Source organism: Fistularia commersonii, chromosome 3 (assembly GCF_037954325.1).
Source record: "Fistularia commersonii isolate RoL2024-O1a breed Wild chromosome 3, RoL_Fcom_v1.0, whole genome shotgun sequence".
Lineage (NCBI taxonomy): Eukaryota > Metazoa > Chordata > Actinopteri > Syngnathiformes > Fistulariidae > Fistularia > Fistularia commersonii.
This window is the reverse complement of record NC_141286.1, coordinates 22,959,530-22,980,717: the sequence shown is the minus strand read 5'-3', so window position 1 is coordinate 22,980,717 and position 21,188 is coordinate 22,959,530. Positions and strand designations below refer to the sequence as shown.

At 51.6% G+C, this 21,188-nt stretch overlaps 1 protein-coding gene across 8 annotated transcripts; it reads left to right on the top strand.

Annotated features, from left to right (window-relative positions):
* The first annotated feature begins 1,521 nt into the window (after positions 1-1,521).
* On the top strand, positions 1,522-20,837 carry sema6d (semaphorin 6D). Of its 8 annotated transcripts, none has more exons than XM_086144232.1 (20): positions 1,542-1,698; positions 8,091-8,261; positions 8,736-8,847; positions 9,894-9,954; positions 10,213-10,275; positions 10,832-10,933; positions 11,136-11,226; positions 11,473-11,592; positions 11,923-12,011; positions 12,769-12,986; positions 13,077-13,208; positions 13,956-14,111; positions 14,218-14,385; positions 14,673-14,813; positions 14,949-15,026; positions 15,141-15,199; positions 15,773-15,829; positions 16,349-16,531; positions 17,444-17,688; positions 18,511-20,474. In XM_086144232.1, the coding sequence occupies exons 2-20, from the start codon at positions 8,135-8,137 to the stop codon at positions 19,639-19,641; spliced, it is 3,333 nt and encodes a 1,110-aa protein (XP_086000358.1). In that variant the 5' UTR covers positions 1,542-1,698; positions 8,091-8,134; the 3' UTR covers positions 19,642-20,474. The 8 variants fall into 8 exon arrangements, with proteins under 8 accessions (XP_086000363.1, XP_086000360.1, XP_086000358.1 ...); XM_086144230.1 differs by having other exon boundaries at positions 1,546-1,698; positions 14,212-14,385; XM_086144231.1 differs by lacking the exon at positions 1,542-1,698 and adding an exon at positions 2,389-2,444 and having other exon boundaries at positions 14,212-14,385.
* Positions 20,838-21,188: the final 351 nt, after the last annotated feature.

Here is a 21,188-nt window from a genome sequence, read left to right as displayed (position 1 = left end):
GTTATATTAACAACCCCGGCGCGCCAGCGGGTCACCGATCCACGCTAAGCAGGGATGAACGAGCCGACGATCTGATAAAGTCGCGTCGAAAGAAGCGTCCCTCTACGGAGGGTCATTACGAGCCGCCGCGATTGCGTCACGTTCTCATTACGGCGTCATAAAAAAACACTCGGAGAGAAAAGACGAGCTAATCGATGACGGCCATAAATCAGGAGGCATCTAGAAGATCCATAAATCTATCAGTCATCCTGACGCTCAGTACCTGTGTCTGTGCAAACATTCGACATATTGATTCATTCTCACCGCCGCGGCACGGGGGGCGGGGGGATGCTAATGCTGAGTCAGCCCCCGCGGGACGGCGAGGTGGGGGCGCAGGAGCAAACCCGGGAGTGACAGGGACGTCGGGATGCGTGATCGAAGCGCGGGGGTGGGGGGGGGTGAAAGTCACATTAAGGAAAGACTTAACTGCATCAGTGGAGAGAATCCTGGGGAGATTTAATAAAAACACAAGGACTGTAACATTGGGGGAGGGTGGGGCGGCTGAGGAAAGGCACACAATCTGTCAAATAAGCTGATATTGAAAAGTAATTAAAGAAGAGGAAGCGGGTGGTACAAGTGAGGGGACAAAGACATGCAAGGGGTGCCAGAGCAGAATCAAGCAGATCAGCAGTGCAAACTTGTGTTTCCTGAGCGGTATTGAGATGCAGATCCCACTTTCACAGCTTATAATGGAGGCTGTCAGGAGGGAGGGTGTGTGTGTGGAGAGCGGTGGGGGATTTTCATGCGGGGGAGAATCTCACACATCTGCTAACCTGCATCGCTAATGGGGTGCAAACGGACCTGCGCGGCAGGCCTCGCGGACCCGGGGCCGGAACGGGACGCGTCCCTCTCACCCATCGCCGACGTTTAACATGCACGGTGCACGGGAACCCCCTCACCCCCACCTCCGTCTAAAAAACATTTTATTTATCATTTCTCGAGCGCTCGCAGTTTCAACACGTGCGTGACGTTCCGCACGACTGCTTGAGATGGGTGCGAATTTTTCAGCACGAGAGCGGGCGATAAAAACTAATAATAAAAAAAACAATGCATTCATATTTAGATTTGAAGATGCTTTTTTTTTTTTTTACTAAGCAGCGGCTTCACCGTAACTCAGCTGAAAAGATTTTAACTAGGCTGTGAGTTGGGGGATGGGGGTTTAACAGAGGAGGGGGGGCAATGTGGGGTCACACAGGAGGAGAGCAGGGGTGGGGAAAGATAGAGAGAGAGAGAGAGAGAGAGAGAGGGAGAGAGAGGGAGGGGGTTCTTTCTCTTCGGGCTCTAGGAAAGAAAGGAAGGAAGCTAGAGCGCGGCATAGAGGAGCAGAGATCCGCCGAAGAGAGATGGATGGTGGGGGGAGGGACTGGAACAAGAGCGCTGCTCATTGGTAGGCTGCGGAGCCGCTCGCCCTGGATGGATGGACGCTGCTCGGATCGAATTACACATTTTGCATTAGTTTGTTTTCCCAGTCGGGGAGAAGTTGATCCACCCAGACGCGGGTGATTGTTTATATTTTTGTATTTTTTTTTTTTTTTGTTTGGGTGTTTTTTTTTTGTTTTTTTGCACATTTCGGCTTTGGATTACAGCGACGCACGGTGTGTGTGTGTGTGTGTGTGAGTGTGTGTGTGTGGGGATACACTATTCACCGATCCCAATGAGGTGAGTTCTGTGCAGATATCGTGGATTTATACTTTACGCAGTGAAAGTCAGCGTGCAGATGTATTTTCTTTTTCACCGCTGTGCAGAAATCGATTCTTGTTATGAGAGGAGGGAAATGACCCACGCAGCGCCGGCGGTTCGGTCTCCCCGGTCGGAACCGTGTTTTTGCGGGCGCTCGGAGAGGGAAAGGAAAAAAAAAACCGATGCGTTCGAGAGCGAAAAGCGAAAACAAATCCCGAGCGCTCTTGCGGGTCAATCGCACTCCCGCATCGCGTCGGTGAGAAGTTGCGGGGTGCGGGGTGTTTTATTTCAACCCCCCCGAAAAGCGCATTTAAAGTTTTATTTCAAAATAATATAAAAAAAAATAACAATTTGGATATTTTTTTATCTGTTGTCTTGCTCGTTGGTTTTAATTTTAATTTTAAGAATTGTTTTTTTTCCGCTCCGACTGACAGCGAAGCTCTCGCTTCTCCGCGGTGCACGCGCACGGAGGTCAGCGGACCAACCAGTGACCGCACGTGAAGCCGGCGCGCGCGGACGCGTCCATGTCCGTTCGTGTCTATGTTAAGGAGCGCTCACGCGCACACGCACCCTCTATCAAAGTTGATCGTAGTGGCGCTGAAGGGGGCGTGCACGCGCACGGACACGGCGCTCAAACGCGCGAGGGGCTCGTCCTGTGTGACGCCGGGGGGTCCGCGCGAGCCCGAGCGGCGGAGGGATACGTGTCCCAACGGCCGGCGGCGGACGTAAGTGACAACGGTTATATTCGTCTTTTTCTGTTTTTAAATATCTTCCAGCACCCTCTCCGCTCTCTTAACCGTCACTATTATTTTTTTATTTCGACTATTTTCACGCCAGTCGACCGCGGGTAAACGCTATTTAAAAAAAAAAAAAAAAAAACACGGCGAGCTAAATAGTGCGCCTGCCCTCACCTGCTCCTCGACCTGGCGGTGAAAGTGTTTGTCGGACCAGGCTTCGACAAGATACCGTCGATGTTACTTCGTTTTTAGCTTAAAAATGTACAGTTTTGGTGATGAAATTAATAAAAATGGGAGGTGGCTCACTATGTAGCAAAACCCGTGGCAGCTTCAGGGATAGTGGAGGTGAAGCGGCTCAGGTGGAGTCCTTCCTTCCCTCCTTCCTTCCTTCCTCTTCTTCTCTCTCTCCCATTTACTCTATTTTTATGCAGCACAGTTTTCCCTGTGTTAGGCTTCTTCTGCCAGACGGAGGGAGCCCACATCTCGGTTGCCACTTGTCCGTGGCATCTTTTTTGCCTTTTGTCTGTGGTTCATCTGTCCGGTGTGGCTCGGAGCGGATGGGACGCGGCTAGCAAAATCCAAAACCGAGAGGCCTTGGCGCTCACGCTTCCCCTGTGAGGACGGCGTTGCTTCTTTTCTCCGAGAGAAAGGAGCCCTTCTGCGCCGCCGGAATTACAATTGTAGTTCATATAGTGGATAGAAAAAAAAGCCCCCCTCCAAAATGCAGGTGTTTTGTTTTATTCAAGCGGGCTTACGTTCTGGTCTCGCTCTCCAAAAAAGACCCCGGGGCTCCGAGTTTGAATCGACCGGCTGCTTTTCACGTGCGAGGCCGCTTACCGGCGCGGATGTCGCGACAGCCCGGCCAGGTCCGTGGCGTCCCTCGGGGTCACGACTCAGTGGCCAGAACGACCACAGTTGACCCCCCGCCGCCCAACCACAGTGGGCTCTAACCCGGAACAACCGCCATTAAAACTTAGTGTTGTGCGTTAACCCCTCGCGGCCCCGCGATGGACATAAAGCCCTGCTCGGAAACCTCTTTATTCCGTGACCAAAAGACCGAGCGGTAGAAGTTTATGAACTTTACGAAGCATCCAGAGTCAACATGTTATATAATTTGCTTTGTTCCTTCACCCCCAGCCCCCGCTCCTCTTTTAGGAGCCCCCCGAACTGCGTTTCTGGAAAAAAAAAAGGGCCCAATAACCGGGGGTGGGTTCCCATTGTGTTGACTTGGCCAAAGCCCCCTTTGTTTCACGGTCACACCTGCAGCTCGGCCCCTTTGTGCTCCTCCGCAGCAGAACTACTGCTGAGAACAACCTTTCTCTTGTTTCACTCCTCCTCTCGGGGCCACGGCGCGGCAGAAAGGGAGAGACGCTCGCTCTAGGGTGGCACAGGCCTCTCCTTCTGTCAGCCCCCCGCCCTTCAGCAACAAGTCCGGCCCGGCCGCCTCAGAATGGAGTCTCGGAGACGGCGGTTCGCGGTTGTTATTGAAGTAGGAAAATGATAGAAATCGCTGTGTGGCCGGCGTCTCGGCCGTAAACCCTCCGACTCGCTGTTGTTCCTCAATCCATCATGGAGAGGGAGACAAAGGACGGGTCCGGGGTCCGGACCGCCGCGCTCGCCTCTCGCGCATCGATTCCCGGTCGTCCGGCCGAGCCGCTTTCCAGGCGTCTCCGGCACACTTGATACCGGGCATTAAGGTGCACTCCAGAGACGAGTCGGGCTTTTAGTCGAGTCCAGTCCCCGCCACCCACCGCCAACACCACCGCCCCCGCAGCCGACGCAACCCAAGAAGCGACAGGCTTTTGTCTCGAGAAGCGGCCAGTGTGATGACGTCGGCTTGCATCTAGAAAGTCTGCAGGGGAAGGGGCTCTGAGTGGACGGACCCTCTTACAAAGCATTTTCTAGCCTGGAATATCGCACTCCGGTTACGCCTTTCCGTCTGTGTTAAAGCAAGCGGAGGCAAAATGGTGGGGCAGATCTCTCCAACTGATGCAGCAATGGGGTTTTTATGTCTGGGTAAAAGGAGAGCGACAGAGAGGTGAAGCAGTTTGTTAGTTTTGTTTTTTTTAAACAGTGAGTTCTGTTTAAATTCACAGGCTTCGGCGTGCACAGAGGTGACATGGCGTTCCGGTGCGGCGGCGTTTCGGCGCAATGGCGTGTAGATGGGGGTCTTTTGAGGCCACGGCTCTGGGTGTGTGTTTTTTTTTTCCCCCACCCACGAGTCCAAACCGTTTGGACGCGGGTTTAATTGCAACCGATGTGATGGAGAGATCTGGGTTTGGGTTCAAACCGAGTTCTCGGCACCAGGGGGATACATTTACGGCGGAGCTTGGTGAACGCCCACGTCAGTCGCCAGAGGTGCCGTCTGTATCCAAGGCGAAAGGCTGTGTGAAGAGAGCCATCGGTATTTAAGGGCCCGGCACCAGAACAGTCCGTGTTTACACGTTTGTGAGGGGCGACGCGCTTGAAATCGAACTCCGCCGGCATCTGATTTCCGAGTCTGGCAGCCCCGGAGCGGCGGGCGGATACCTTTCTGCCAGGGCGATATCCACCCGACCCGACGCCTCAAACCGGTTGTTTTGTTCTCATGTCAATGCTAAATAGGACGCTCCTGTTCGGACCCGTCCGGCGTCCTCGTCGACAGGATGCCGTGGCTGACACACGCCGGCGAAAGCGAAGCTAAGGCGGCGGATATGTGTTAATCTTTAAGCTTCAGGCATTAAAACTTCAGCTTTAACTACCAGAATTGGGCTACAGACCCCCCATCCCCCACCCCCCTGCACCCACCGCCGTCCGAAATAGCAAATCGCCAGACCTCCTACATCCCCCCCCCCACCCCCGCCCCCCGCCTCTCCCATCCCCCGCGTTTAACACGGTGGGCCCGCGCCAACAACATCAGCGGGGAAGTGCGTGGTTGTGGGACGTCAAAAAGCCTGTAATAACAGAGGCAGAGCGAGGCAAGGCTGAATGGCAGCGAGTTGCGTGACAAGCCCCAGTGTCTCTTGGCTTGTTCGAGGCCTATATGTACATGCGCGCACACACGCGCGCACACACACACACACACTCTCACTGGAGGGCAGGAACCAAAGAGCGAAAAGAAATAGTCAATAGAAAACACACTGGGCTCACTAGAGATTTATAAGTAATTTTAGATCGCTGACCTCTGGGTGTCTTCTGTTTTACATTAGAGTGTCAGAGGGAAGCCTTCGCCCCTGCAGTATAGCGATTATAATGCAAGGAATCATGGGAGATTTGGGAAAAGCCACTGCCTTTGGTGGGTGTTTTTAGGAGAGAATTACAGGTAGAAGAGCAGCGAATCGAGTCTCTTAACCAAATTATTACCTCGGTGACCCAGAACAGTCCCACACGTAGGACTGAAAATACTTCATTCCCCCTTTAATTCTGGACTTTTTACATGTACTTGCGGTATCTATTCCTGTCCCGGGTCTGTCTGAACTCGGCGAGGTACTGCTTGGGATTTAACACATTTCTCAGTGTTTGGCGTCTGGACAAGGAAGGAAAAGCACCTCGCAGGCTTTTGAGGATCACAGCTCTCTCTCTCTTTCTTTGTTTTCTCGGGGTCGTATCATCACTCCGTTCATTCAGACGCCTCCCGCATAGATCCGCGGATCGTTTGTGTCCGGTAATTTGCACGCACCGGGACAATAGTACGGCGATTGCTCCGACAGCGGCGATATTTTCTGTCGCAGCAGGAGAGCAAGAGGGAAAAGCTCTGCGTTTGACCCCCTGCGCAATCATCCTATTTTGTCAAAACAGCCAAACCCCTCATTTTAACTATTAAGTGGACTAATTGAGATGGAGCACCATCTCATCCAGGCTCAGCATTACTCAGTCATAATGACATCGCTCGCTTTAGTATCCAGCGGGGGACTGGATGGCCGTAATTACACACTGCTGACGACTGAAACGCCCTGGCGATACTTCAGTTCCTCTAAGTGACCAAAATTGGATTATTAGTGCGCCAAACACACGTGTTGACGCCTCTTCATCATGCCGAACGCTTTTGAGCATATTTTCCATGGCGCAGCTGCACACACACACACACAACATTCTGGCATGTATATAAATCACAAGTCGGGTAAACACCGTTTGTCACGTGAACTTGAGCTCGCAGGTCGAAGGTCATTTAGCGCCTGTGAGACACCCGGATTTGGTTTGAGCCGCACGGCTCGTCCGCTGGAAAGCGCATTATGTGTTCAAAACGGAACGTGTTTAAATGATACTAATTAAATTTAATTTCGCAGCTAATTTGAAATTGAGTAACGGGGCGGCGGCTGTCGTAGGTCCTGCTGTGGATTACGTCACAAAGAACGGAGGGAACCGATTTATTCGCCTCGAAAAGGAAACGTCTTTTTTAGGGGAACAATCTGAATTTGAATTCATATTAAATCCCCCCCCCCGATGCGAGGAGTGGACGTCCGCCCGTAGCCAGCCCCCTCCCACCCACCCACTCCTCGTCGGTTTCGTCCACGCAGTTGCCACATGGCTGCCCCGGTTGTCGTAAAGTCCATGGATTGCTTCAGCCGGCTGCCGAGCTTCCTGTGTGGATCAATCAAAGCCCTAATGGCCTGGCAGGCAGGGCTCCCTGACAGCCCCGGAGCAGGTGTGCTGTGGAGCTAATTGAAAACTGTCATTACTGCGTGCGTGTGTGCGCGTGCACACGCGTTAGTCTGCGCATCGCACAACGTGGATAAGCGATTATGTATGTGCAACCGCGTGAGAGTGTGTGTATGTGTCTCCCTGTGTGCCCCCCAGCTAATCCACGCCTTTGCCTGTGTGACGTCTCTCAGTAAATTGTTTATATCCGTTCAGGCTTGGCCTGCATGAATAATTTGTTTGCTTTATAAATATTTGAATGTACACTGATCATTTAGAGACACAGTCTGTCTCCAAGGCCCTCCCCAATGCATTCACACACACACACGCGCGCACTAAAGCTCTGCCACTCCCACGATGAATTATTACCAGTGTAGTTGCTGGCTAGTCATGTCAACAATCACAACCCGTAGCAATATTATGCACAAACCTACCACTTTGTCCAAACAGTGGCTACACAAAGGTGAACAAATCACTGTGCAGCAATGAAGCGCGCAGGCCCGAAGGAAAAGCGTGTGCAGCGTCAGCTGATAGAGCTCTAAAAGATGTCCGCTAAGGTCAGCAGGGGGGGGTTGCCTTAGCGATGGTGTTGATGTTGCAGTGTGCTGATGAGTGTTGATCCCGGCCCCGGCACACCAATCGGGGCACAGATGCACGGGGACAGCAGGCTCGCAACGCCTCTAGCAGAGTGGACTTCCGCTGCATCGGACCCACACTGAGACGCCCCGCCGGTCACATGGCTGACCTTCCCTTAGACAGCAGATGAGGGGAGAGGCAGAATGGAAGCGCCACTTAATGCTCAATTATCAATAGACCGGCCCGACCTTATGTGCACGTTATGCACGTATTGTACCGGGATAGAAGAGGAATTCACCAGGAAGTCACACGTCACCGCGAAATGCGGCGCCCCCGTGTTCTAAGGATTTGATACTTAAAAGTGTTTAGCGGCGGTAAACAAAATCTGGAGTGCCGATTGCAAGTTTAAACAAACAGCTGTGTTGGTGTGTGTGTTTTCAGGTAACATCTCTGCTAAAAATAGGAAGTGTCGTCTGCGAGCAGCCATGGGCCAGGGAGCTGCGCTTCTGCTCAGCGAGCTGCTGCTGCTGTTGCTGCTGACAGCCTCACGCACTCTCCTCGCAGGCGGCTTCCCGGAGGACATCGTGCCCCTCAACGTGGTGGACGCGCAGTGTGAGTAACCGGCCACGTGAACCCCAACAGAGATGGGTAGAGATTACGGTAAAGACCCGGCAGCTTATGTATGCGCCCTACAATGCCTACTTTTATCCTCCCCCTCCCTCCGGCCACGATTCACTGTAATGCTGAAAAATGAAGGACAAATTCAGGCGTCCTTCTTCTATCTGAGTCAGCACTTCTGTTGCTAGCACACTTTATTTGTAATAATAAAGGAAAATCAATCCGATACTCGGTCAGCATTAAATGCATTTCATTTGGATCTCGGTGATGTAGCAGGGCAAAAGAGATCTTCGCGCTAATGCGTCCGACCCAGATCTAATTATGCTGAAGAAATATATCCGTGCTTGGCATTATCTAGGTGGCGTTTTTATCAAACACGCAGGCCGTCTGAGACAGGTTTGACGGTGTCCCATGCCTCTGCGTGAAAAGTCTGTGCCCTTCTCACGTTACCCGTGTTCTTTTTCGCAGATTCTCGGCGGTACCCTGTGTTCAGAGGCAGGCCCTCTGGCAACGAGTCGCAGCACCGCCTTGACTTTCAGATCATGACCAAGATACAGGACACCCTCTTCATCGGCGGCAGGTAACCCCCACACACACACACACACACAAGCACGCAAGACGACACACGCAATACCACTCTGTTTCTTCATATCCCCCCCCCACACACACACACACCAATTTACTAACTCACTCCTTGGCGTGTAAACACTAACATAAGGGTCAGGGGGGGAAAGAAAGCTCTTAGTGATATTGGATCCACAGCCTGCAGCTGATGTATATGGCCGGTATTGATCGAGGAGCGGCGTCTATCATCCCGGCCTGATGCTCCGTCAGGGCTTTCTTGGCATCTTTACATGTCTTTTTGCTATTTATGGGCACCGGGATAAATCCCACCAACAGCACTCATATGGTCCCGAGAAATCAACTTGTCCTCGGCGTACGGCCTCCGGGCCCTCCCGTCAACACCCCTGGTTTTCCACCCGTCTCATAAAAAGTAAAATTAACGTTCTCTATCGGGGTTAGGAATGCACGCTAACAAAGAACGCACAGGGGCTCCAAACTAGCATAGCGTTCGCTCTTCCGTTGCAAAACACTTCCTGCTATGGTCTATCAAAAAATTATTTTGAGCCGACGATGCTGTTAATATCTTTGAGGCCTACAAAATAAAAATAAAAACAGTAAACCGTATTTTCAGTTTTCTCTATAGCAGGCGGGTGATCGTACAATCTTTTTTTATACGACACCCTGCTCCTCCTCTGCATAACACGAGTATCAGCAAGAACCCCGTGTAGTTGCGACCCCTCTGTTCCCGCAAAAGTAAGAAAAAGCAGCCGTTTAATGATGCGAGAGGTGGGCGACTGAACAAGAGATCAGGTTTTCTTCAGAGGAGCATACAGCTCCCGGATCAAGCAGGAATATTTGATTTGTAAAAAGAAAAAAGAATCCCGAACAACAGAAAAGAGAAGCTCGTGATGCAACAGCCTGCTTGAATATAACTGTCACGTTTTTGAATGATTCACATCTACTTATTATCTTTTCAACACCGCTTACTGTCATTTAGATTTACATTTATGTTTTCGATGGATTTAGAAATGTGCAACCCCGTACCTGTGTGTTTCCCCACAGAGACCAAGTGTACCTTGTGAGTCTGAGAGAATCCTACAGGAATGAGATCATCCCTTACCGGGTGAGATTCTCACCGCAGTCCACAAACACACATGCGTGCACACACACACACACACACACACACACAAAAAGTCTTCGTAGAAAACACAGAGCCATTCATCAAATCTGAGACAGGTTGTAAAATGAGAGAGTGGAAAAGGTTGAGTGGACTGTGCACACGTGTGTGTGTGTGTGTGTGTGTGTGTGTGTGTGTACATTCAGCGTTAAGTGCTATGCACGGCTCCTAATGCGCCGTGTTCCGATTTCTTTCTTTTCACAGAAGCTAACATGGAGATCGGGCCAGGCTGACAGACAGAAGTGCACCGTCAGGGGAAAACACAGAGTACGTATAAAGATAAACCTCACAACTTCACTTCCCGTGCCATTAGAGAATATATTTTCTTTAAAAACAAAAAGGGAGTAAAAATATGAGAGCGGCACGGCAGCGCAGTGGTTAGTGAGTCTGCCTCACAGCAAGTAGGTCCCCTGTTGGATTCCCATAGGGGGCCTCTCTGTGTGGAGTCTCCATGTTCTCCCCGTTTGCGTGGGGTTCGACCGCGTTCTCCAGTTTCCTCCCACAGTCCAAAAACGTGCTGGAGGTACATTGGACACCGTACATTGCCCAGATGTGTGAATGAGAGGGTGAGAGGTTCTGACTCTACATGATGTGCTCATGAGTGACCCAATGGCTGTATATCTCAAATGCTGGTGAATGAGGGAGTGAATGTCTCGATTTGTGGCCCTGTGATTGGTCCAGGGTGAACCCCTCCTCTCACCCAATGATCACTGGCACAGGTTCCAGCCTCCCAAGATAAGCGGTATAGCTCCTGAATGAATGAATGAAAGAATGAATACAATTCTCCGGTTAGCTAGAAACATTTGTCCACGTCTTACTCCAGGATGAGTGCCACAACTTCATCAAGGTGCTGATGCCCAGAAACGAGGACCTGGTCTTCATCTGTGGTACAAACGGCTTCAACCCGATGTGCAGGTACTACAGGGTGAGTTTCTCCGAGCACGAGCAAAGCTGTCATGAACGGCAAAAAAAAAAAATCACAAAAACCTTCGAGTGGCTTAGCCGCACACCCCTGCAAATGTCTTAAATGGATTTTTACGCTGGCGCGTATCTGCTTACGCTCCCAGTGCCTCCGAGCACTCGGCAGCACCGCGATGATGTGTGGGTGACGGCTGTCTTCCCTGCAGCTGGATAACCTCGAGTTCGACGGGGAGGAGATCAATGGACTGGCACGGTGCCCGTTTGACCCGAAGCAAACCAACGCCGCCCTTTTCGTCGGTGAGGGTCGAGCGCGCAGCCACCTACACACACGCAGCGAGTCTCGGTGAAGAACTAACGTTCCTGACTTATGCTCTCATTATCACCTCTGCATCCTCGCTGTGGTAAAACTGTGCCCGCAGCGATAACAACTCAGCCAATTAAGGCTTTTAAGCCAGAAACAGCAAAACATCGAAGAACCTATACCCCGGTAATAGCGCCTTTTTTTTTTTTCCTCTAACGGTTTGTCTGTTTTTTTCCCATCAGAGGGGAAGTTGTATTCCGCCACCGAGGCCGACTTTCAGGGCAGCGACGCCGTCATCTATCGCAGCATGGGTGACGGCACGGCCTTGAGGACAATCAAATACGACTCAAAGTGTCTGAAAGGTAAAGACATTTCTCTCAGCTCTTTGCATTTCCGACCTCTGTTCTCCACCCCGCCCGGAGATAACGCGTGTCTACCTGCTCGCAAGCTAAACAGTGCGCGCCGTACGTGTGTAAGTGGCTGTCAGAGATGTTTTCAGAGTGATAAAGAGCTCCCCTGTCTTGCTGAGCTCCATCGGGATACGGCCCGTTCTCTCCACAGGCAATCTAGGTCACCCCCAGTCATCAACAGCCTTGTACAAATCCCTGAAATATTCAACGTGCACGGCGATGGTGACTGTGCAGAAATACACTTCAACCCTCCGCCTCTCTCGCTCTCTCTCTCTCCCGCAGAACCCAGTTTCCTGCACGCAGCCGAGTATGGGAATTACGTGTATTTTTTTTTCCGAGAGATCGCTATGGAGAACACCAATCAGGGCAAGGTAAGACGCCCCGCCGGCTGTTTATGGTGCATTACATATTCAAACGCAGTGTGCAGACTTCCCGTCCCAAAAAAGAAAAAGCTTTACCGGTCCCCCTTCGTTGCGTGCAGCTCTGACACAAATGGCCCCGCTGGTAATGGGGCCCATTCAGGCGATTACAGTACATCACATTAGAATACACGGGGAATTTCAAACGGCCGAGGTTTGCAGCGAACTTTCGGCTAATGTGAAACCGTTACACAGCAAGGGGATTTGTCCACACACACACACACATGCCCACGCAGAGGGCATTAGAATGCCTCACACTCAGAGCCAACTTCAGATTTTGCCCCTCTCTAAGCTGGGCTGGCCTGAGCGGTAGGACACACACTTACATCCCCTGCCACAGACCAGTCACCGGTCAGAATATATTTTATCCTTACTAATGCCGCGGTGACCCCCGGCCCTCCGACGGACGTTTGCCGAGAGATTCGTTAAATCTGCCCGAGCTCAATGCCTCAAAATATCTAAAGTGTATTTAAGTGGAGGGGCGACGGACGAACGCGTTTACATGCGGTCGAATCGGGATGGACGAGGTCTTCGTTCTGTGATTTATCGTCAACGGACAAATTTCCACACGCAGTAAAATGGAAGTGTGTGTTGAGCTAAGCTGCTACCGGATGGAAGGATGCATTATTTAGCGGGCTGAAAGTGTTTTCAGTGACGTTCGCTCTGCTTCTTCACCCTTCCGCCCGCCTCCTCCTCTCGCTCGCTTCAGGTCATATATTCCCGAGTGGCCCGGATCTGTAAGAATGACGTCGGCGGGTCAGCGCGAGTGCTCGATACGTTCTGGACCTCGTTTTTAAAGGCCCGATTGAACTGCTCCGTGCCGGGGGAGTCCTTCTTCTACTTCGACATGCTCCAGTCCGTCACGGACATTATCATGATCAACGGCCGTCCCTCGGTAGTTGGCGTGTTCACTACGCAGACCAACAGGTGAGCTCCTGCCGACGTGCATCACGGTGTCGAGGATCGCGGCGACCAGCTAAACACGGGCGCCACGCCCCTGCGCATCTCTCTCCGCAGCATCCCGGGGTCGGCGGTGTGCGCCTTCACCATGGCAGACATAGATTCCGTGTTCGACGGGCGCTTCAAAGAGCAGAAGTCCCCCGACGCCGTGTGGTCTTCCATTCCAGAGGCCAGAGTGCCGAAACCTCGGTAAGGAATTCCCTTTCACATTGATTCCACGTCGGCCCTTTTTTCCTAAAAAGACGATTCCTCAGAAAAAAAAACCTATCCGGCCAGTAGGGGTCAAAGGTGAAAGTCACTCCGACCAATCACTCTAGTCACTCCGATCTTGGTTTTATCAACACACGAGGTTTCCAGGGCCCCCAAAAGTTTAATTTAATTCAGAATATACAAAGTACAGGATAATGGATCAACACGCTCAAACCGTTGGTCCAGATGTGGCTATCATTGCAGACGGACTCACCTGGACAGGCATTGACCACCTGTCCCCCCCTCCTGTCCCCACCTCTCTTCTTAATCCGTCTTTGTCATGGTTAAGCCCGGTGAAATCAAATCTTTTCCCCTCCTCGAGGAACCAGTTATTAGCCATGACCCAGTACCCACACTCGCCATCTGCCCATGAGTCAATTATTCATTTGGCAAAATTAGACATAATGCATATTTAACCCGTTGATGGCGGTCACGTAGCACGTATATTTCCAGGCTCGCCCTGTGTCGGAAACCCCCTCCAAAAAAAAAAAAATCCCCCCCCACCTGGTAAATCATTGATGGAGGATAAGCGTGCATGTATATTTAATGTTCCCATCTGAGGCCTTTTTGAGACCATTATAAGCACCTGGTCCTCCCCATCACCCTCCCGCTGCACTTTTCCATCCGTGTCAATACATTTATTGTCGCCGTTACGACACGAGATCACATGTCCCCCTTCCATTCCAGACCCGGAGTGTGTGCGGGACACGGCGAGGCCAAGTCCTACAAGACCTCCAACAACTTCCCTGACACCACCCTCTCGTTCATCAAGTCCTACCCTCTCATGGACGGAGCGGTGCCCTCCATCGGCCAAGCGCCGTGGTTCACCAAAACACACGTCAGGTGTGTGATGAAGTCTAAGACGGTGCTGTGACAATGTTCTTTTACGACCTACCCGGTCAGGTTTCGCCGCCAAGGCTAACCGCAGTCTGACTTTGATAAGGTACAGGCTGACTGCCCTAATCGTGGACAATGAAGCCGGACCCCACAAGAACCACACCATGCTGTTCATCGGCTCCGAGTCCGGGGTGGTGCTCAAGGTTTTGGTCAAGACCTGGTCCACGGTGTTCAACGACAGCCTGCTCCTGGAGGAAATCGACTGCTTCAACAAAATCAAGTAGGTCGACGTGCACTTCTCACCCCGGCCGTCCGCTCGGCTTCTCTTTTTCTCTTCCTCTTCTGTCATGTCGCGGAACAACGAGCGCAGAGTCAGCAGCTCTTAACTTAAACCTTCCTGGCGTGGAGGGCGACCGTCTGCTTCCCGCGCTTTTGTGAAATCTGTGTTTTGCGCTAATGCGGCTATTTTGGGCCTCATGCACATCTTGGGTATTTAAACCCGGAGACTGAAACCGAAGAGGGAGTTATCTGGCGGACGTCTGATGGGGTTTCTCCTCCCGTCCCCAGGTGTTTGTCCAGTCGCGAGGACGACAGACGGGTCCGCTCGCTTTTCATGGACAAAGACACGCACACCCTCTACGTGGCCTTTTCAAGCTGCATTATCCGCGTTCCCATGAGTCGCTGTGAAAGGCACTCCTTCTGCCAGAAGTAAGTAGAGCGCCGAGGAGCGAGGGGGAGGGGACCGGACGCCTCTTAGTCGATTTGACGGCAACCGTCATCGAGGGCTGTTTTTCTCCTCTCTCACGAGCGCAGTTTGCTAAGTAGATGTTTGTGCACAACCAGGTCTTGCATTGCATCCAGAGACCCCTATTGCGGGTGGAACCCCAACGGCGCCTGTGAGAGAATGAAGTCGGATGCTTTGTGAGTGCGGGTTTGGATCCCGGGGCTGAAACGCCGTAAAATACCACGAATTGAAAACATCAAAACGGGATGTTTGTCTCAGTCTCACTCTCTCTCTTTTTCTCCTGCTTTCAGGAACAACTACGAGCAGGACGTCGAGGAAGGGAAAACTGGCCACATGGGAGACTGTAAGGGTAAGAGTGCTCACGCCATCCCATCTGTCCAAACATAACCCGCGTTCACAAACACACACACACACGGACGAAAATTTGAAAAGAAATACAAAGTCATCTCCACACACACCATGAGCCTGCACATTCACACCAGTAACCACTCCGGTAATTTGCCACCCACATAAGTCTATGTGAAGTATTAACACACACATCGACATGCAGTCCATGGCCAGCTGTTACGGACGCTGCCCGCCAGGCGGAAAACATGGACGTGTACATCCGAGGCTCATATTTAGCTGGTACAAATGGCAAGAGGCCCGGCGGTTCCCTCGGTGGCGAGGAATTTTACTTTGAAAGGAATTGTCCCTCCACGTGTGCCAGCTAAACATGACTCCAGCTGAACCGCAGTATTGATCAGAACCAGAGGGCCTCCAGTTACTCTAGCGAGAAAAAGTACAGTGCCAGAGAGCGGCTTTCAACCAAAGCGTACGTTTTTGTGTCTCAGGCGTTTTATTTTTAGTTTTATCTTATTTTTTTTTTAGTATTTATGAAACCCCCTTTATAATGATTTCTTGTTCTTTTTAATTCTCTTAGCTTTTTTGGGCACTACATCAGCGCCAGATTACAAATCATTTGGCGACCCTACCTCTGGTTAGTTTGATCTTTTACTCCAATGGTTTCTCCTCCCCTCCACCCCCCCGAGTTCAACATCTCCAACCCTGTCACTCCACCGCCATAACATTCACCATCCCACCACGTCTCTTAGCACAATCTCCCGAATGCTCACGCCGCCCACCTAATTTACGTCATCACGAGTGATACGTCCGCCACCAGACTCACATCACCTGTTTCACTCCACTTCCTGTTTGGATCACCCTTACATCCTGCATGCCCAACCACCCATGAATTGGTGTCTTTACTGTTTTCAACCACCTCCTCTTTGAACCTCAGAATCCTCTCTTGTCCCATATTCAATTTGTCATAACCAAACTGTATTTGTACGGATTATAATCGACTTTTTTCCCCCCTTCAAGGAAAATGATGTGTCGAACTATTTTTTTGATTCAAGGCACTAACCCTTAAAAACTGCCGACCGCCCCGCGCCTACTAACGGACAGTATGCTTTGCCGACATCTGCACCATTTGTTAACAATTTGTTTATTGCCACAGACATGGAGTTTTCACCAGCGCCAGTCACTGCCAGGCCCAGTGAGCCCAAACCCCCCCCAGAACCCATTCCCTCTCAGGCCCCCAGCCCCGAGCCCGGCCCAGAGCTCTACGGCACTGGCTTTGTGCAGCAGGATGACCCAACCACCTCCCATTCTTTAGACTCTATCACAGGGGGCATAAAGGGTAAGGCCCGCAGGGAAGGCTGCCAGCCAGCAATAGCCCTTGTCCGACAGCGACGATCCACGCAGGCTCACAGATACACGCATGTAGCCGTTTAGGATTTCTGTAATTTTTCTCAAAATGTTATCTCTTTCCTAATAGTGACCTTTTCTTTTCTAATTTTTTTTCCCCAACAGTTTGATCTTTTTTTTTTTTTTTGAAGAAAAAAAAACAAACTGTCAACAGCTCAACTTTCAATTCTTCCTTCCAACACCTTTTCCATAGACTCAGCTCACTCTTCTGAGCGCGTAAAACTTTTAACCCCCTGAACTCTTCCTCCTAGCAATAGTTTACCCTTTCTGGTAGATCATTGGCTGGCCCTCCTGTCCTGGTCGCATGGTAAATGACTAACTCTTTCAATGTCTGTGGTAACTTAACAAACCTCCTGGAGCAGAGTCATGCTTCCAACAGCCGAAACACAAACACGGCCGTTTCCTCCGACCCGCTTCCTGCCGGTCGGCCTCCTGTGTGAAAAGACTGATTTGGCTACAATCTGAATGCACTTCTAACCCCGCGACAAAAAGCCCAGCGACGAGCGCGGGCTCAAGAACTAACAAAGCATCGAGTTTTATTTTTGTTATTGTGTTTTTTCAATCGACGGTGGCATGGATCTAGGTATCTTCCTGCTTCTGTCAGGTCTCACGGCTTCTCTTCTCTATTTGGATTCAAATGAAACCTCGTCGATATTTGTGGGAGTTAGCCGGGGTCCGCGGGGAGCGTTGTTTGAGGGGGAGGTCCGAGAGAAGACACTCATGCACGGCTGTGTTCGGTCGCAAACATACATACTCTGCCGTTGATTTGAAAGAAAAGCTTCACTTTAAAACAACTATGCGAGTGTCTCGGCCAGTCGCTAACAGACGCCTGAATGTGTTGAAGGTGAATCGGATAACCGGGCCGGCGAATCCAACAAGATGGTCCACGTGAACATCCTCATCACCTGCGTGTTTGCCGCTTTCCTCATGGGCGCTTTACTGGCCGGCCTGATTGTATTCTGCTACCGCGACTCCGTCCTCCGCAAGCCGCGGCTCGACCCCAAGGATGTGGAGCCCGCGCCGTCCTGCTCGGACTCCACCGGCAGCTTCGTTAAACTCAACGGCCTCTTTCTGGACAGCCCCGTGAAGGTACGCGGAACCGCCGTGATCGATATTCTAACCTTGTTTACTCGGGCCGGGATTGTAAATTTCGATTAATTACAGCATTTTAAATCACGCCTCAATTTGCGCCACAGAGCATTGTCAGCGCAGGGAGTTCCAGGGGGATGAATGACACGGACACACAGTGTAATTAGCGAGGCAGATGAGACGACGCTGGTTGTCTAAATATGAGGAGCTTGTACATGGAAGTATAAACACAAATGTTAATCTTTGCACTTTATGCAGGCAGGACGTAGTGTACCACTGGAGCACCTCAACCCTCAGTTAGCAGCTCAACATACAGCAGTCTGGAACTAGCACGCAGGTCACTAATGTTAACTGGCGTGGAAGCCGACAGCATTGCTACTAGGAGAGTCGTCGGTCAGCTGCATGTCAGGGTTCAAGTCCAGCTCAGACAAAAAAAAACCACCGCTTCCGCTGGCGAGATGGAATCACCGTGGTCCGTAGACCGTCTCGTCTCGGCGGTAGAAGATCAGGGCTTACAGGAGGAGCGACAGATCGAATCAGCTGAGAATTATGATCGGCCGTCCGGACAGACTGTCAGAACAAATCTGTGAAGTACGACAGCAAGATGAAGGGACAGATGTTTTTACAGCATTAATGTATTGGTCTGTGTCGTAGGCTGATGAGAAAATAGAGATTTAGTAGTTTCAGGTTGTGTATATGGATTTGTTTCTTTTCATGAAATGCTATCGGAATGCCATGAATCTTTGATTAATGAATTTCGAAGCCTCTAACTTGACTATTTATTAAATCGAATCCCCCCCCATAACATTTACTTTACGACAGGAATACCAAACCAACATGGACTCACCCAAGCTCTACACCAATCTGCTGAGCAACGGCAAAGACTTGAATGGGCCGAACGGGGACACCAAGACCATGATCCTGCGCGACGGCTGTCAGCCGCCCGAGCTGGCCGCTCTGCCCACGCCGGAGTCCACGCCCGTGCTCCAGCAGAAAGGCCTGCAGCCCATCAAGAACCAGTGGGAGAGGCCTCACGGGAAGCTGAGCGCCGCCCGGAAGGAGTCCAACTCGTTGGCCAAGAGCCCCCAGTTCCTCCACTGTGCCCCCGGCCCGCCCAGCGCCGCTTCCCACCACCCTCACCTGGCGCTGGGACACTCCCACATCCCCAGCGCGGTCGTCCTTCCCAACGCCACGCACGAGCACCCGAACCTGGAGCTGGGAGACGACGGCCTGCCGCACGCGGCCGAGAAAAGGCTGAAGAATCCGGATCCCAAAGGGAGCAGAAAGGACCAGAAGAGATCGGTCGACGCCAGAAACACTCTGAACGACCTTTTGAAACACCTCAACGACTCGGTGGCCGGTCCCAAGGCCATCCTTCAGGAAGGGTCGGGGCCTCGCCCGAGGCCCACCCTCACGCTGGAGCCCATGGAGGAACTAACGGAAATACCTCCAAAAGTACCCAGCCGCGAGGCCTCCCTGTACTCCCCCTCGTCCTCCCTGCCCAGACACAGCCCCACCAAGAGGGTGGACGTGCCCCTGCCCACCACGCCCACCACGCCGACGGGCAGTCTGAGCATGGGGGGCACCCTGGAGAGGCAGAGAGGGGGATACCAGCTCCACCGGAGCGCCTCCCACAGGCACTCCTTATCCACCTCGCCCAGCGGGGTGACCATGGGGGTCTCGGTGTCTCGCCAGCACAGTATGAACAGAGGGGGCTACCTGCCTCCGACGCCCCCCTCCAGACTCGACTCCCACGTCGGCGTGATGGGGGCGGGAATGCTCTCCGCCCACCCGCCCTCTGTATCCCGACAGAGCAGCTACAGCGGGCACGGCTCGCTGCCTCGCACAGGCCTCAAAAGGACCCCATCGCTAAAGCCGGACGTGCCCCCTAAACCCAATGGGTTTCCCCCACAGACTCCACAGATGAGAGTTGTCAATAAGTACAGTTATTAAAAACATAGATAAATAGGAAAGCGCGCGGACGCTCTGGAATTAACTCGTGACATTGGCTGTCGAGCCGCGGGCCCCGAGGACGGGGCCGCGGACGGAGCGGCTTCCCGGCGGGTGGGTGTTTGTGTATCGACGTGAGGTGTGATCCCCCTCTCCCCCCCCCCCCCCCCTTTAAACGATATGCACATTCGCTCACACTGAAAAAAAAGGGAAAAAAAAAAAAAAAAAATCAACGCGTGGCCAAAGATACAAAGATACTCCCTGGGTCTTTCATTTTTATTTCATCTCCGTCACTTGTCATGGAAGCTACAGAATACAACCGGTGGTCAATCCGCAGCCCCCCTTCTCCCTCCCCCCGCCCGCACCAGCAGGAGCCACGACAGCGTCCGTGCATGAGGTACCAGGTCAGAAAAAAAAAAAAAAAAAAAAAACGGTGATCGCGGAAATACTTGAAGAAAGCGTCTCAAAGTGTCACTGCCGTTCAGCACTGTCTTCCCGTCAATGTGAAGTGAATTGAGTGGAGTTTGGAGGCAGCAGGGAGAACGCTCCGTTATTATAGAGCGAGACACAGCGAGCGTACGGAAAGTGTTAACGATTGTGTGCGTGTAGGTGTGTGTGTGCGTGTGTGTGTGTGTGTGCGCGCGTGCGAGAGAGCGTGTTCATTCGAGAGCCGCGCAAGGCAGAACACGTTGGGCCTTCACCCCCAGTATCTGAGAGCGGTGCCACGAGCAGAAGATGCACCTTAGGATCGAAATCACTGTCCCTTTATTTAAGACGCCAGGACGCTTTTTTTGGTCTCTTTTGTTTCCATGGATTTATAAAAAAAAAAAAAAAAAGGCCTGAAAGCAGTTTTCTGTCAAACTCTGGTGTTTTCGAGTTTCGAGCGCGCAGGCCGAAAAGTCCAGTCACAAGCAACCAAATGCACTGTTAAAACCGACAAACGGACTGAAACCATCGTCATCACGCCGGTGGCGCAAAAAGTCCCTCCTAATGTAGCAGTGTTTTCATAATTTACATCTCATTAAAATAACCATAATTTCAAATGAAACAATTCACCTTTGGTTACGTGTTACTGTCTTATCTTGGGGGAAAAAAACGAGAAAAATCGGACCGATGCGGCGACGCGCTTCACGGCAGGTACACGAAATCTGACGAATTCTCCCAAAATGCGAACCCTTCCCGAACGACCGCGAACCCCCGACCGCCCGTGTACAATCAATCACCCCATTTTACCAATATATCCAAATGAGTCATGCTGGGAATGACGATATCCTGTACATACTATAAATACGGAGTATAAATATTTTTAGGCGAGTGAACCTGAATCTGTGCATTGTGTGCCTTATCCTCAAAGTAATTACCGCCGTATGAATATAGGTCAAACGTCAACTGGTTCTCGGTATTGTTATACGTTTTTATACATGCGGTTTTAAACTTCGGCGAGACGTGTTTGCGGGGAAGAAAGTATCAGTCGGAGCTAAGCTACTAGCAAAACAAACGGACCGACGCGCGTTCCGCCGGCTGCAGTCGGACAACGGAAGTCGTTCTCG